The 18,230-nt window shown below is 44.8% G+C and overlaps 1 protein-coding gene across 1 annotated transcript in view; it reads left to right on the top strand.

Moving 5' to 3' along the window:
* The first annotated feature begins 602 nt into the window (after window positions 1-602).
* ST8SIA1 (ST8 alpha-N-acetyl-neuraminide alpha-2,8-sialyltransferase 1) overlaps window positions 603-18,230 on the top strand; it is a 551,780-nt gene continuing 534,152 nt past the window's right edge. The window contains exon 1 of the mRNA XM_085652735.1: window positions 603-1,238. Within this exon, the coding sequence (XP_085508861.1) occupies window positions 610-1,238 (629 nt within the window). The 5' untranslated portion in view covers window positions 603-609. The remainder of the gene's footprint in view (window positions 1,239-18,230) is intronic.

Genomic DNA, 18,230 nt, shown 5'->3' with positions numbered 1-18,230 from the left:
AGTTCGCGGTCCTCAGCACTGCAGCCCCTCGGCCTGCTCCACAATAAGGAACCAAGGGGGCTGCTGCAGAGCGGGCACTGCCGGTTCACCTTCGGTGAGCTAAAGAGTTGGAGGAAGTGATGCGGCATGTAGCCGGAAAAGTGCCCCTGTAAGCCCCCTGGAGGTGTGCTACTGCGATGGGAGGGACCCGAGTGCAGGGCACTCTCCGCGGTCCGCAGACCGGTGTCTATTGAACATTCATTTAGTATGAATGAAGGGCAGTGAGTGTTTGCACGTGGGGGAGGGGGTGTGGAGGGGGGAGGTTAGGGAGCTGTGAGGGGGTCGAGCGGGGATGTCCACCATTAGCCCATGCTGTCACATTCAGGATCTAACCGGGCACAGGGGATATTTCGGAAAGACAAAAAAAAAAATCTGCGTTTCATCAGGGGTTTGGCTGGAAAGGCTTCGGCGCCCCCTCCTGTAGCCTGCCGGAGCAGGAGGGGAGGGGAGCTGCAGTGCACACAGGAGGCGCTTCGGTGGGGAGATCCAGGAGCAGACAGGGCGAGGGAGCCCACTAGAGGGAAGCCCACGGAGGATGCTGCGGGGAGGGGGTGGGTGGGGAAGAATGAGATGAAAACCGACCACACCTCAGGGGGAGATATTAACCGTCAAGGACTGGATGGAGGGCCGGGACGCAGGGCTGTGCTGGGGAAGGAGGGTGCTGGTGAGATAGAGGTCAAGAGGCGGGGAGATTTACTGCTTCAGGCAGGAGGGGTCACTGGAAAGGCAGTGACAGCGCAGAGGGCCAGGAGGAAACACACAAAGGCAGAGCATCCCCGCCCCCCTCACACACCCCCCTCACACACAATATGGAGATGGAGCAGGAGGGCTGCTGGCGCTCATAGGGCCGCCAGATCTCGGAGGGGCTCCGGGGAGAGGATTCTGGCGCCGACAGGAGGCTCCGCGGTGCAGGCGGCATGGCTGCCTAGCGCAGCTGACTCCCGGTCAGGGGGCTGCTGCATGGAGCCGATGCTGGGGCGGCACGGTGCGCCGGCCCGGGGCCTCTCGCGGAGGATGCTGTGGTGCAAGTGGCCCCGCACGCGGCTGCCCGTGGGGGCCAGCGCCCTGTGCGTCTTCGTCCTGTGCTGGCTCTACATCTTCCCCGTGTACCGGCTGCCCGAGCAGAAGGAGGTGGTGCGGGAGGTCCTGCAGCACGTCGGAGCCTGGAGGAGGAACCTGACGGCAGCCAGTCAGTTCAGGTACCAGCGCGAAGGCGCCGTCTGTGCTCTGCCCCACACCCTCATCCCCGGTCTCTCCGCTGCCTCACACCGCGCACCAGCCTCTGCAACCCCGCCGTCCCTCGAGAGGCTCTCCTAACACCCCAGGCATGCCGTGCCCAAGGGTTCCGGTCAAGTACAAGTGACATGGGGCTTACTAACCCAAATAATGCGCTCAACGCATCCCTGCACATTCGGGTACCAGAGTAACTGCTCGTCTGCTCCACTGTCTGCAGTTCAACTTACCTCACCCATTCATTCATATATTCACATACCTTCTGACACATCCGTTGTTCGCTATATCCGCCGCTCTGCTTCACACTTTTAATTTGTTTATGTGCTGAAAAACACCAGTCCATGTTTCAAACCTCAGCGCTCATCTTTCATCCCTTGAGCCTGAATTGTGAGTGTTTGCGCGGATCATAGACCCCTCAGAAGTGAGTATGAGAGTGTATGAAGGCTGTCTGAATGCATGGATCGCTTGCTGGACCACGGCGCATTTGTTAAAATGAAGCCCATTGTCCTCGTGTAGCCGTATATGGTATATCAGTAGCGCGAACCTAGCCGAAGGCAGCGGAGCGCGGCGGAGAGTGTACCACTGCTGGGGAGGGTAAACGAGGCATAAAGTTACCCCGTAATATGAAAGATGTGTTGTGGACGGTTAACGCACCGTAATGTAGAGTTCTTTAACGAGGCGAGATTCGACTATTTCCTAAATTGGAGAAGTGTGTTTAAAACATGAACTGTGGTCCACGAAACTGAGCGTCAAGTCCCGGGTGCAGGCTGTCAGTATACGAGAACTTGGGCTATCTGGCTGCTTGGTCGTGTTAGAAGTTTGGTTCATGAATCATTCTTATGCTATTTTCGAGTGTGCTCAATTTTGTTAATTTGGGGTTAATACATAAGATTCTCCTAAAGTTATCAATCGGCGATTTTTTTAAACTTCTTCCTCTCAGAGACTGTGATAAAAGCGCCTCATTGATAGCAGTGAACGCCGGCGTGAAGGGGGTCAGCAGCTGTTTCCTGCCTGTACTACACGTGACTCGGCGGAGTTAGCTATCGGGTCTTAGACGGGAAGAGGCCAGGGCTGCCGGCGCCGCAGTCCGCGGATCACATTCCTGGAGCAAGGAGGCTCTTTTCGGACAAAGAGGGAATGGCAACTTGTGCCGCGCTCCCTGGCAGAGCAGCTGCCCCCTGGCGGACAGAGCGATACACCCCGGGATGATGGGGGTCGGGAGGAGGGTCTCGGCTCGTGAGTGGGGACCAATTGGAGCCCTCAGTCGGCACTTCCTCTTAACTCAGGGTCACTTCCAGATTGTGGAAACAGAGGGCTGCCACTGTGTTCTGTACAAAGCCCAAATAATTGTCAAATCTCGCGCACTGAACTAAAACAAAGTTGCCTGCTGAGGTGGTATGGCCCAGAGTTGTCCAGCGCTTGCTCAGATGGCGGTAAATACACGCTCAAAAGATATGACGGCTGGATGGGACAATATATTTTAGGAGATGCAAAAATAACGCTCCATTCAGACCAATAGAAGTGTAAGGACATTAAATTCCATTTGCAATAACATAGCGTCGGACACGTGGTTTGTCGGCCTCTTTACAGTGACTCCGCTTGAGATGCTATTTTTTTCGACATGCTTCATATTTAAATCAGACACGGATGTCGGGAGCTCTCGTGATTCAAGAGTTTGGAGTGTTGCTGACGCAGAAAGATAAAAACAAATGAACAGCCGCTCGAGACTTACGGAGAGGTGTCATTGCATTCTCTGTTTATTGGGTCTAGTTTTTGCCTATTCCCTTAACTGATATACGTTCGTGTTTTCTCTGAATTTGGTTAAATTCCCCAGAGTCCCAGATATCTCAACCTAATCTTCCATGCGCGAGCTGGGCAATGTTGATGAACTGAGACTGCGCGCGCCACACAACTAACTGCATCCTCGGTGCTGCTTCCGGTCGCCGCTGTGTTTGCAACGAGTACATGCTGGGTACTAGCCTTTCCTTCAAGTCGAGCCAATCTTAAATCGCATATTTAAAGATAAGTGCGCGCAGCGACTAGGCTGACGTTCGCAGGCACTGACGTGCACACAGCAGTGTTACAAAGTTTGTAAAGGGCAGCATAATTATCTAAAGGTGAGTGGCAGGTTTAGATAAAAAAAAGATGTAGCTGCCAAAAACAGCTACTCTGTTGTGACTGAGCAGCAGGGAGAAAGAACCTAGTAGAGCAGACCTAAAGGTTGTACAAACGTTAGGGTGACCTGATATTGAGAACCAAAACCGGGACATTTTGGAAAAATAGAAGGTGTACAATTTTTCATCCACGGAATGGCGCAGAATGACAGCTCTCATCAACATAGAATCACAGAAGACGCATTAAGAAAATAAATAAAATGTAATTTCTTCAGCCAACATCATACCCATTAATTAAATTGCTTACTTATAACAGCTGCTAAATAGCACTGCTTTAGGACACCCAAAAAAGTGTCTCTCACTGTCTTCAGTTGTCCCCCTATTAAAAGCGGGACAGAAGCCAAAATTGCCGAAATCTGCCGGGACAACTGGTGAAAAACCGGGACTGTCCGAGCAAATCCTGGACGTCTGGTCACCCTAACAAACATGGGAGTCGTTATGGATAGCAGGGGGTAGCAGCTGCTACCCCGGCCTTGTCCCTTAGTACCCCTGGCTACACCTGACTTTGGCAGTTGCAAAGGCAGTGCTAAGAAGAGATAGACTGGCATATTTAAACAAGCATTGGCAAGGCTAGCTGTTAAAGGTTAGTGCAGGTTTATTAATTTTGCCATGCTTGTCCGTATTGGAAAATGAAAGATCAGGGGCAGGGTTGTCATGTAGAAGAACTCATGCGCTCCCTTAGAGTGTTGAATAAGAAAAAGGTCTCCTCAAGTGAGTTGTGGAAGTATACACCTCACCCAATCAGAAGCAATGTAAAGCAGCAACATTTCTGTGGTGGAGCAAACACAAGAATGGGGAGGCAAGTCACCAAATAAGGGACAGAGAATTGAAATAGGCACAACATCTATCCATCAAAGTCCAAGGGGCTGACCCAAAGCCCACTCTATAGATTTTATTGTTAGCAATAGGTCTTCAAAAAAAACAGCTAAATCTGTCTGTAGTTGAGACTTAAAAATGACCTACTTTCAATTTCCACTCACTTCCTTTACTAAAGTAGCAACTCGCCGCATACTGTGCATAGTTGCAATTCATAATTGTTTAATTTTGGCCTTTTCGGCCAAGGTAGTGCCTAGCAAACTGCTGTTGAAAGTCCTTCCTGGAGCAGGACAACACCAAGCATGAAAGCAGGATTTTATCTCAGTGGATTTGGCCCTTTAGGCTCGCTCACACAAGACCAGCGAGACAGATCATGTAATGTCTACCTGTGCCTGAGCCCTTCCACAGAAAAGCCACCATCTAAGTAATCAATGAATTACTAACTTCGAGCTGAAGCGTCATGGAAACCTTGAGGCTAAGTCAGTTGGAGAACTCTGCATTTGCAAAATATGCATATGTGGTAGATATAGGTGGAAAATTGCAATGTATTTTAAGTGGGCTTTACAGAAACTGATAAATGTACTAACTGGCGTTGAGGAATTTGCACAGTGTGGATTAGGGGTGCTTGCTTAAAACTTTCAAATCATACATAGCTATTTGGACATAAAGGAAACTTACACATTATAATACTAGCGCATAATGGAAACAGGCAATTGTATTTTACTTGTATATTGCCCATATTTCTCTTTCCTTTTCTTATGCTCCAATTATTTATGTTAGTCACTAGCTTGCATTGTCATTCTTGAAAAGTCTCAAGTGCTGTATGCGTTTTAAAATAATTAATGTGTTTTTAATCTCATCTGTTTGACAGATTTGAACATGTTTTAATACATATACCATTATGTCTTGTGCGCTCAACAATAATTCGTTATGGTGATGAAAACAAATCTTCTCAATCCGTTTGACAGTATTGCACTTTGGCTCTTTGAATTTCAGTCATAGTATACAATTTGTGCCCATTTACTTGGACATTTTATATTGTCTTTTTGTCCTGTGAAACAGTTGTATTAAGTGTGCCTGCTATGCAAGCTAGATGATGCTAGCCTGAAATCTAATGAGTCGCAGATTAGGTATTCGTTTGTATCTCATGTCTTTTATTAATTTGCTTCATGGCTCTTGCAGTCCTGCGCTAATCATTTAGAAAACAAAATGACATGTACCATGATGTGAAACAAATACACGCTTGGGTTTACTACTGACATCTGACATGGGGTATTTCTCCCCAAACTCTCCAAATACATTTTTACTGTTGTGCGCAATGTCACAAGTCCTTCTGCAAGAGCCATCACCGAATGTTAATCATAGCTGCTTGCATGCAATGCAGATCTAACCAGTGTTTTAAATGGAAAAATAGAAGTGCAGGTACTCTGTACCAGATTACCTGCTTGTTCCTGAGAAGTGCCGGTACTCTCTAATTAAAAGTATACCATTTCTCTTGAGAAGTGCCAGTACTTTCCCTCCCAAAATAAAAAAGTGCTGGTACTCCATACCGGACAGTACCGGTCCATTTAAAGCACTGGATCTAACTCATGGGAGTGTAATGATTCTGGATGCAACACAAGAGCAAGTGGCACAGCAGGGAGTCTTGGTGTTTCACCACAGCAGGGCGTCTTGGTGTTTCACCACAGCAGGGAGTGATGGTGTTTCACCACAGAAGGGAGTAATGGTGTTTTACCACAGCAGGGAGTGATCGTGTTTCACCACAGCAGGGAGTAATGGTGATTCACCACAGCCGGGAGTGATGGTGTTTCACCACAGCAGGGTGTAATGGTGTTTTACCACAGCAAGGAGTGATGGTGTTTCACCACAGAAGGGAGTGATGGTGTTTTACCACAGCAGGGCGTGATGGTGTTTCACGACAGCAGGGAGTGATGGTGTTTCACCACAGAAGGGAGCGATGGCGTTTCACCACAGAAGGGAGTGTCTGTGTTTCACCACAGAAGGGAGTGACGGTGTTTCACCACAGCAGGGAGTAATGGTGTTTCACCACAGCAGGGGGTGATGGTGTTTTACCACAGCAGGGAGCGATGGTGTTTCACCACAGCAGGGAGCAATGGGGTTTCACCTTAGCAGGGAGTAATGGTCTTTCACCATAGCAGTGGGTGATTACTCTCATACATATGGCCCTCACAGAAAACTTCTTCACCTATGAAGACCAACTGTATCTACAAATACACGGAACTTCAATGGGCAGTACATTCGCCCCCAGTCTAGCATGTATGTATGTAGGTTACTTTGAAGACCAACATATATGGACACCGAATCCGTTTCTGAGAACATCTGTAAATGGTACAGATATATTGATGATGTCCTGATGATTTGGAAGGGAGCTATGACGAGTCTTAACAACTTTAAGATCTGGATCAACTCTCTAAACCCCCACCTTCACTTCACAATGAATGTACATAAAGAGAGTATTTCTTTTCTGGATGTCACACTTACAGCTAAAGAAGGTACACTGGAAAGCTCCTTGTATTCAAAACCTACAGATAGGAACAGCCTACTTAGGTTTGATAGTGCTCACCCACGTTCCTTAAGAGAGAATCTCCCTGTAGGTCAGTTCCTTAGGATACGCAGAAACTGTTCCAATCTTCAGACATACAAAAAAGAGGCAGTCATTCTGACAAACAAACTGAAACAAAAAAAGTACCCCATTAAAATCATTGAGAGAGCAAATAAAAGAGCACGTAACACTCCACGTGAGGACCTCTTAGAGACACATATGAAAGAACAGCAGGACCAACTAATATGTGTCACTACATACAACTGTTCGTCTAATGACCTAAAGAAGATAATAAATAAGAAGTGGCCTATACTTACGTCTAACAAACTATCATTTGAGAAACCAATGTTTTCATTTAAGAAAAATTCAAGTCTAAGAGATGCTCTGGTACATACTAATACCTTTACACCTAGATCTACCAATCAGATGACCCTATAGGAAACGCCACCTGTTGTGGGACACTATCCTTGTGGTTCATGTGTGGCTTGCCAGTTCACTGAACATACAAAAACATTAGAACTAGGTTTGCAGTCACCATGGGAACAAAGATCACATACCAATTGCAACTCCGAGTCAGTCATTTATATGATCAAGTGCCCGTGTAACATGGTGTACATCGGGATGACTAGCCGGAAAGTGAAGATTTGCATTAGCGAACACAGGAGTACTATAAGGAGAGCAGTGACAGCCACTAGACTCACAGCACATTACCACGAAAAGAACCACAAGGACACAGAGATCAGATGGACTGTATTGGAAAAAATCAAAAGTACGGGGAATCAACAGAGAAAACTGCTAGAGCGAGAACAACGATGGGTGTATCGTTAAAAAACCCATGAAAAGGGCCTTAATGATTCTATACCATGGAACCAACTGAATAAGTAAAAACTATTCACCCGTCATAACTCTGCCTCTAATACCCGCATTGTGATTATATTCTCAGTATATCTGAAATGAAAATCCTAAATAATAATTTGATTACCATCTGTGGGCATGACCTCCCCCCTTTTTACAAAATTTATACAAGCTTCTGCTAGTGGGGCTCCATGGCACTTGTGACTCAACAAATCCATCTAATCCTATATGACAGGTACATTAGATGCAATAATACCCACTGTGGGGGCATCTTTACAAACATACACTAGAAACAGTTCATAACTGGACTCACGCACAATGCGCCCAAGCAACCCGCGATTTGACATTAATATCTATTTGTCATTCCAGGACATTGTGCCGTCCCATTCGGGACAAAATTAAGTAGTCAGCAGTAAGATCAAGACCTTTTTGATTTTAGATGATAAGAACACACATTTGGTGTATTCTCTTCTATCGCGGTTCTCCTGTAATAACAGACCACATCTCCCAGGTTTCTCTGAACTATTGGGACTACTTGTGGAGTTTACCCTCCTCGGGTCGTGTATAATCAATCCCTTGATAAGCTACATCAACAGACATACTTTTTTCCCCCACCGTGTTTCGTGTCAGTAACTCGCTTTGAAAAAAATATTCTTGTGTAATAATCATATTAAAACAGCCTCTAAATTGGTTTGATCTAAACACAAGTTTTCTTGTTCACAAACACGATAACCCGGATGTGAAAACTACAATTCCCTTGGTTTCCATCCAGGGGGACTACAATCTGACGTCATTGACCACGGGTTCAGGCAGAACCAATCCCGCGAGAAACACGCAGATACGGAAGTATAAGGTAACCGATCCACGACACAACGGCGCAAAAAGCCGGAGATCGGGACCGAGTAGGTTGAGTGGCGGGGCAGGACTCTTGACAAAGTAAGTGGGGAGAGCACTGTGAACTATCTCAGATATGGGCACATTTGACCTTTCTACCAAGACGAAATCTGATACTCCTATTTTTTAGTTTTCTTGCCACGCTGCACTCCCAATACTCCTCCTCTCCTTTTCTTCTCTTTTCCATTCCTCTATACTTTGGGAACCCCGCTGACAGGGTTTGACTATAGAGCTACCCCGTTTAGCCCACTGATCTCCTGAGGAATGGATTACATCTGAAGTTCGGGTAAGAGACGGGTGCATTTAGAACAAATAACGATGCACCAATGTATCAAGGATGTTTTTAATAATCATGCATGGTACATGCTACTATGTTATTGCACAAAAACGGGATGAGTGTTGTTTAAGAGCGGGATATGTGAGAGTTTTTTTACATTGATAGTACTCACTAACTGGCATGAAGAAGCAGTTAGGATGCGAGTAAAATCGCCACCGCACAATATATCTGTCACTTTGATTAATTGTGTACAGATACAGTTGCGAGTGGCACATGTGTGGACACACGCGAGCACCATTTTGTCATAGAAGGACCTGGCACTTTTTGGTGTCGTTGTGTTGTCAAAAGCACGTTGTGGGACACATTACTTTGGAAAATCCCCCAAAAAACCTACAAATATTAGATGTATGTTTGTTTGTCCATGTTTTTCTCTTACATATGGAATACTATGAGTGACGGATTAATCTATCAGTCATCTACGCAAGGAGCAGCTACTCTGCACTTGCCTTAATAAACAGAATAGGGAATTTCCTTTCTGCTTTCCAGGGAGGCCACTCTAGCCCTGAAGAAAGTCCTGGACCTTTACGGCCACAAAAACGGACTGAAACATGTTGGCACTAGGGTCTTAGGACCATAACCCTCCTAAAAAGACCCCATTTTAGCAATTTTACTAACCCAGCCAGACCCAAAAATAAAGGGAAACTGGGGATCTGCCTGAGGTTTTTTAGTATTTAGTCCCCCCTGGTCTACATTATCTTCAAAGAGCTCCCAACATTGTGGTTGAGCCCACCCCGACTTTTAGGCGTCGGGGTGACCCGATGATGAAGCATGACACCACTAGGGTGTGTGAGGGTACCTAAACCAAAAGGAATTGCTTCCTTGCTCACCTATTGGTGAAGTTAAAATTTCCCTCACCAGACACTTCACATCATTCCAGCTACGTGCTAAAATACCGACCACTAGCTGGCTAGTTGGAGTAAAACCATTTGTGAATTTGATTATATAGGGAGGAATTACTCTGACTCTGAATCCTCTCCACCCTCTAGGCAATGAAAAATTTTCAATAGCCTTTTTGTATCCTAAAGTGATGATATGTCACCACAGAAGGGGGTGATGGTGTTCCACCACAGCAGGGAGTAATGGCATTTCACCACAGAAGGGAGTGATGGTGTTCCACCACAGCAGGGAGTGATGGTGTTTCACCACAGCAGGGAGTGATGGTGTTTCACCATAGCAGGGAGTGATGGTGTTTCACCACAGAAGGGCGTAATGGTGTTTCTCCACAGCAGGGAGTGATGGTGTTTTACCACAGAGGGAGTGATGGTGTTTTACCACAGAGGGAGTGATGGTGTTTCACCACAGCAGGGAGTGATGGTGTTTCACCACAGCAGGGAGTAATGATGCTTCACCACAGAAGGGAGTGATTATGTTTTACCACAGCAGGGAGTGATGTTGTACCACAGAAGGCAGCGATGGCGTTTCACCACAGCAGGGAGCGATGGTGTTTCACCACAGAAGGGAGTGATGGTGTTTCACCACAGAAGGGAGTGATGGTGTTTCACCACAGTAGGGTGTAATGGTGTTTCACCACAGCAGGGGGTGATGGTGTTTTACCACAGCAGGGAGCGATGGTGTTTCACCACAGCAGGGAGCAATGGTGTTTCACCATAGCAGGGAGTAATGGTCTTTCACCATAGCATGGAGTGATAATGTGTCACCACAGAAGGGGGTAATGGCGTTTCACCACAGAAGGGAGTGATGGTGTTTCACCACAGCAGGGAGTGATGGAGTTTCACCACAAAAGGGAGTGATGGTGTTTCACCACAGCATGGAGTGATGGTGTTTCACCACAGCAGGGAGTGATGGCGTTTCACCACAGAAGGGAGCGATTGTGTTCCACCACAGCAGGGAGTGAGGGTGTTTCACCACAGAAGGGAGTAATGGCGTTTCACCACAGAAGGTAGTAATGGCGTTTCACCACAGCAGGGAGTGATAGTGTTTCACCACAGAAGGGAGTGATGGTGTTTCACCACAGAAGTGAGTAATCGCGTTTCACCACAGCAGGGAGTGATGGTGTTTCACCACAGCAGGGAGTGATGGTGTTTCACCACAGAAGGGAGTGATGGTGTTTCACCACAGAAGTGAGTAATGGCGTTTCACCACAGCAGGGAGTGATGGTGTTTCACCATAGAAGGGAGTGATGGTGTTTCACCACAGAAGGGAGTGATGGTGTTTCACCATGTGTCTGAGTCTTATTATGCTCAATACTGTTTTGTGTGTACTGTATTGTTTGTCAAACAAGGACTATGTCTGGGGATTCTCTCCTCGCTCTCTATTTGCTGTATCACGGATGGATGTCTGTGAGAGTGATGTTGTGCACAAGATTTTGGAGTCCGCCAAGGATGAGCTCCAGTCCTGCCATCTGTAGAAGGTAGATGCAGGAGTTAAGAGAAGGAGTGAGCTACCAGAGTGGCAGAGTGGGAAGATGGACACCTGAAGAGATAGGGGGTTAGGTGTGATTCAGAAGGGGCAGAGGGCAGGAGTCACAATATATTCTCAGGAGTAAACAACATAGCTCTTGAGGTAACATATTTCATAAATCACCCGGTGCTTTTCTTGGAATTGGACTGAGAGAGTCCGGAGGTTCTCTGGAAAGCCAGAAGTGTTTTAATGATCCACACTAACTTCATCATCAAAAAGAGCTTTGGGTGGGGTGGCCCCTCATTCCATGTCATTACTAACAACACTCTTGTCAGTCCTGGACGTTTGTGTGACATAATGCATTCTGGGTATTGCAGTCTTGGTTTGAGCCCATTGGCTAATCTAATTAGACTAGCAAAGCGGATACCAATTACCAGTACTAGGAGCAGTGTTGGTGATGACATGGATTGCAGTGGCCGCCCTCGCTGCAGACGGGAGAAGGGCCCCCAAGAAAAGCAGCATTTGACTAAACTAACAGGATTCCTGATAATAGATGACACGGTGGAACTGGAGTCGTTCGTATGAGATTAGGAAGTAACGGAGTGAAAAAGCCAGTGTTGACTGAAAAGGTGGACGTATGGAATGTGAGAACAAGAGCTCAGAGCAAACTGTAACACACTGTGCTGTACACGTACTCAAAAAGAGCACCACAATCCTCAAGAGAAAATAAACAAAAGTCTATTCTCTTGATCTGTTGCATTCACTGAGATGTTAGTGGTTGACCATATGTTTTAGGAGGATGTTCTGTAATTTCCATCTCAAGCTGACACACGTGTTTGCATTATATATAGGCTTGCATTGTATAGTAAGAACTCAAGAGGAAACATATTTGTGGAAGTTGAGCCCGGCACAGTACTGCGGTCTGTACATTTTCAGTTTCCTGGTCTAAGTTAAATGAATTAAAGACAGTTAAACCTAAATTGCTGGTGTAGATAGTTGTTAATAGTACCAGCCCTAGGCTTCATATGATGTGGTTTTGATATATCTGCCCATCAGGCTAGTAGATACTCAGCACCTCAAAGTTGAGGCACTTTGCTTTCATGGACAAAGTAAATATTTAAATATTTAAAAGCGTAAGGAAAAAATATTATTGAATGAAAGGCAACGAGAGGCAAAGAGAAACATGATGCTATATTGTACAAGCCTATAGCAGATATAAAAGCTAATAAAGATATAAAGAATAAACTGAGCTGCAGTGTTGCATAAATTATGACTTTGGCGTAACTCTACAAGGTGTGCTTTTCCACCCACGGGTGTCAAAGGTGAACTTGATTCAATGCGCCAGCAATGAATGTAAGAGACAAGTTATTGTAGCCACGCAAGACACTATTCAATGTGTAATTTGTTTAGGAATGTTTGACATTATGTGCATCAGGGTATGCATCCCAGACGTTTCCTTATGAACATATAAGGCAAAAGGATGTCAATTCAGACTATGTTATTTCGATTATATGTCTGTATGTGCTCTTATTTAGACATGATGAGTAGGAGACATTTGACCTAGATGAAAGTTGCTTTAGAAGCTGTATCTATGTCATTAATTGAAGAACTTGACAATATCATAGTTCCTAGAAAGATAAGGTCTGGCAATATCTCAGTTGAAAGGCAGACATGACAATGATTCTGCATATATCAGGGAATATGGTGGCTTTCAATGTCTAAGTTAAGATAGATGGCAGTCTCAATGAGCCAAGATGGAGTCGGGCCTACATAAGGGCTTTCAATGTCTAAGTTAAGATAGATGGCAGTCTCAATGAGCCAAGATGGAGTCGGGCCTACATAATATGAGGTCAAAACCTTAAGGACAGCAAGGGCATGGGTAAGTAAATATAACTTGTTTTAGACATGTGAAGTACTCCATTTGCAAATCATACTCCCTCAACCCTTCAGTTCTCCTTGCAGTTGTGAGAATTTCCTTACCCAAATCCTTGCATTGAAACACCTGTACCAAAGGCTTATGATCCAATCTTATCACAAAAGCCAGGTGCTATAATAATACTCTAACATAGTGAACAGCCTAACTGTATTTAAGGTATCCCCTTTCAATTACAGAGTCATTATCTGATCCCCGTAAAGACAAAAGCAACAACTTTCTCCTGTCAGTTGTCAATCAATGAGAGACCCTTCAAGGAGGAAACAGCCATTACAACGCAGCTTTTCCCCCGCATATACTTAACCACGCATGCGTTACAAAGCATGCACTGTTACCACGCACAGCTTTAACCATGCATTCCTTTACGTTGTAAAGCTATGTGTGGAAAAGTTATGTGTGTGGTAAAAGTGGTCTATCGGCGTCCTTAAAGGAAACAGATCCTTCCGTTTCTTCTGTATGATGTGCGTCGCATCTCAGAAGGGCTGGAGAAGTGACGTCGTGGAGAGGTAAGGGGGATTTTAAAGTAATGTGTTTAAATGTATTTAATGCATTTATGTTTTAGCGTATTTAGGGGAGGGGTAGATTTTAGATGGTCTGGGGGCCGGAGAGGCAACGGGAAGAGGGTTCCTCTTCTAGGGCACAGGGGCGTGGTAGTTGGAAGAAGGGCCCGGTGGTTGGGGAGAAGGGAGTCGCGCATGGGGTCGTTTTTAGGGTTCAGGGCAGGGGAGGGGTATATACTAAAAGGTCCACTTTTAGGGCTCAGGGCAAGGGAGGGGTAGTTTTTTGACAGGCTGGGGGCCGGCGTGAGTGAGGGGTAGGGGTCAGCTGCTAGGGCTCAGGGGCATGATAGTTTGAAGAAGGTCTGGAGGAAATGGAGTGGCGCAGGGGTCTGTTTTTAGGGTTCAGGGCAGGGAGGGGTATTTGTTAGAAGGGTTTGGTAAAGGGAATGGGTACTTTAAAAAAAGGACAGGGCGCAGGGACTGGACTTGGAGCAGGGTTCAGGAAACCACACATATTCCCTTAACTTGCATACTTTTACAAAGCTATTCGATGTAAAGGTATGCATGGTTAATGCATATTCATGGTAAAGGTTAATTGTGGTAATAGCAGTCGTGTGGTAATCCATGCATTGTAAAGGTATGCGTTGCAATGGAATGCGTTCTACTTTCATACAACCCTTCAAGGTAGCTAGATCCAGTGGTCACTATTGTCCCCTTCATGCTGAATTAACTTAACAAAGTGGAATAAGCAAGCTCTTATTTAAGGACATCTAAAGTTTTTACATTTTTCTGTTCCCGTAAATCCAACACCATTGTTGTGTCATGAATCCCCTTCTTGGGACACTCAATCTGTGCACAGTTATGCACAAACTTAGACTTATAGTTTAGTAGCTCTAAGAATGACCAATTTCATCTTTATTTTAGGTACAGAAACTTTGAGACCAACCTCCAACAGAATTGATTTAGGTTTGATTTCTTACCTAGTTATAACGTGGCCAAGATATTCCACTATACTTACTCTGCACTGACATTTCACTGATTTCACCATTGGGTCCCGGTCTATCAATCTCTTCAACACCGTACTTGACACTACATAACGCTCTTATACTTTGTCGCTATAAACCAATATATCCTCCTGAAAGAATATATTATTTTCTGTAACCACTTGAACATTCCTCATGTTTTTTTGGAAAACTGCCACAACAGATAAAAAGCTAAATATCATGTGCGTAGATATTAGAATGCCCCTAATGGAGTGACAGGAGAAGTGAGCTGTCAAGAATCTTCTTCTAACTTCACCTTAAGATAGGCAAAAGTTAAATCAATTACACAGAAAACACTTTCACTCTCTAAGTTAACTAATGCCTCTGACATTTTTGGATGTGGATAATGGTCAAATCAATGTTTTTGTTGAGGTCACAAAAGTCAACCCACATACAGGTACCTTTGACATCTGCCTTAGTCATCTGCACAGTCTGTGCCAACTACTCCAAAGACTTACTTTCTTCTATCACTACTGCCTTCACAAGCCTCCTTACTTAGGGGCTTATTTATTAGCCCTTGTTTCACGTTTGCGCTGCTGGTGCGTCACTCTTCGTGATGCACCAGTGGCGTAAAAAATGCAGCATGTTGCGTCATATTTACAAAGTGACGCATCTAGGTCGCTGCTTCACTTTGTAAACCCCTGCTCCACATTATACCCGCGTCTGGTATAATGTATGCAGGGTGGGCGTTCTGACGCAAGTAAGCCTCGTATAAGTGACGCAGTGAAATCTATGAGATTTCACTGCTCCACTTCTAGGACGCAAACGCGCCAATATCTTACGCCTGCCTCACAGCAGGCGTAAGACTGACGCAGGCACATTGAAATGGGACTTGGCCATGTTAAATGACCCATTGCTGAAGTTACGTCGCTTTTGTGACACACTCCAGCAATGCGTCATTTTTGCGCCTACAAATACTGACATATCTGTAACTCCTTGCGACATGATGCGTCATATTGTAAATATGATGCATCCAGCATGTCGCAAGGAGGGCGCATTGAAAAGTGACGTATCGCTGTTTTCACGCAGCGATACATGACTTTTCATAAATGAGGCCCACAGTCTTTTAAATGTTTCATCATTAAATTAGTCACTGGTCTTATTCCTTGCCTGTTTTGCTCCCTTCTAAATTATGTTCATGTTCAATGCCCTTTAAGGATCCACTTTTTGAGTATATTTCACCACATCCTCACCCTCTGAGTACCTAGACCCCAACATTACCTACTCTTTGATTCTTTGATTACTTTCCACCTCCCTTTAAATACTATATCCATATGCAACATCCCATACAATCTTTTTTGGTCTTATCATATAACTCATAACTAATAACCCATTCCTTTAACTCTCCCAGACGCTTTCCAAAAGTAATCTCAGATTCCTTACTGAGGAAGCTGTAAAGAGATCCTGAATGCACCAACACTTTTATCTCTTTATTAATACCACATTCTTGCATGATCTTTTTTCTAGACCTGTGATACTTTTTTGTTACTGTAGAACATATTACTTTCACCTACTTTCAACTACCCACTAGTTGAAACTTCCTCATGAGGAGCACCCTAGCATAATCTCCTTTTTTCCACAATTAAGAGAAACTGGATTTCTGAAAGGACATGTGACCCAGATTGTCACAGTAAATTTGCTTCTTCCACCTCAAGATGTTTAAGTATTCCATTGTCGTTATTTGTTTTCATTACTTCCTGTTAAGGTCCACTTCTTCACACTCGCTGTATCACAATCTGCTATAGGCCTTCCAATAGGCTTTTGTCTAGTCTGGGTTTTTAGCCAGAAGTTTTTCTTGAACCATCGAATTATTTGTGCTTTGCTACAGCAGGTCACAAATCGAAAAATCAGTCAGTTGCCCAATGTTTCACCTTCTCAGACCAGCAATATAGTTATTTTCATGCTCCTTCTTCCCATGTACCTTATAAAAGAACTTGTATCGCTCTAAGACTACATTGATCCTTGGCACAAAATGCATTCAAAGCATTCATGTAAACATTTCATATATAATGTTGCTCATCTTAACCCTTACCATTTTCTATTTCAGAAATACTTTCATATATGTTGTGCCCAAATTGTAGAGCAGTGCATTTTGTTTGTGCAGAGGAGAGAAAATCTTCCCTTCAGTAGCTATTAGTTAGGAATCAAAAATTCTCTTTCACTGTTTCCATGGAAGTAATTGTTTACATGCTTTCAGAAAGAATCAGCAGAGTTTACAACATGTTTACAGCCACCAATTTTATAACAGGCTAACATAATAAAATAAGCTAAACAAAAGAAAAACAAAAACTAATATTGCAAGCAAACTCCACAGTTCAAACTCTTTCCACCAGTATAGTATCCTACTATTAATAACATTCAGTTTAAAGTTCAATAATCCTTTATAGTTCTGCTTAGCAGGTTCCTTCTTCGTGTATACATCGCTTTCATTATTGCCACACCTGCCACATTCCTTCTTCGTGTGTACATCGTTTTCATTATTGCCACATCTGCCACATTAAAACATCCTTAGTGATCCAGGCACAGTATCTGTGGTGAATACTTATACAACAAGGGAAACTAGAGCTCCCGGCACCAATAGTTTCTACTAAACCAATCGTTAAAAGAAGGAAGGACTTGCATTGGACACCAAGACAAAAGATGAAATCCACTTAAAGTGAAGTCTACACTGTAATACCAATTCACCACCAAAACTGTGACTGCCTTCCATTCTTGCCAGGCTGATTGACTACATTTCATGAATTCCATTGACCCTCACTAGCTGACTGACTACCTCCCATCAGTCAATGTCTATGGCCAATTTCTGCAAACACAATACGTTTCAGCTCATTCCAATACAACGGAGGACACTTTCCGCTGCTCAATAAACACCTCCAAAGATCCTTTTATGGCTGTCTTCAAACAGCAACTGCCAAACTGGAAACAGTGTTAGACCCATAGCGGCTGGCAGGAAATGAGGATGGAGGGCAGGAGGGAAGGAGGGTGGCAGGGGGAAATAAAAAATACCACTTACGTCTTCGCAGGCCACGTCTCTCCTCCACCGAGTCCGGAACAGGGAAGCATCCAGGCTCTCCATAGCCAATCACAACACTGCAATGCAGCGTTGTGATTGGTCTGAGCACCGTGGATCGACACTCAGATGGGGACTGGGGTTCTGGGCATGTTTCCTACCGGCTGTGTAATGCAGTCTGGTGGGGAACATGCAAAGTGCGCATGACTGTTTGACCGCCCTGTGCCTCCAGCCCCGCCCTAACCCAGCACCGAACTTTCCAATAATAACTACGTTATTATCATTTTATTTTTCCTGCTCAAAGAGCAGTGGGGCGATGCTCCTCCACCTTAGCGGAAGACCCGCCCCTGTGCTAGACACACATTCTTCTTGATAGAGTAACATTGCAGAAGTGAGGTGGACAACATACCAACATTCCAGCATGATGAAAATTCATGTACCTGTAAATTCCAAGTACAAATCATAACATGTA

The sequence above is a fragment of the Triturus cristatus genome, chromosome 4_1 (genome assembly GCF_964204655.1).
Source record: "Triturus cristatus chromosome 4_1, aTriCri1.1, whole genome shotgun sequence".
Taxonomy (NCBI): Eukaryota; Metazoa; Chordata; class Amphibia; order Caudata; family Salamandridae; genus Triturus; species Triturus cristatus.
This window is presented reverse-complemented; position numbering and strand designations above follow the sequence as displayed.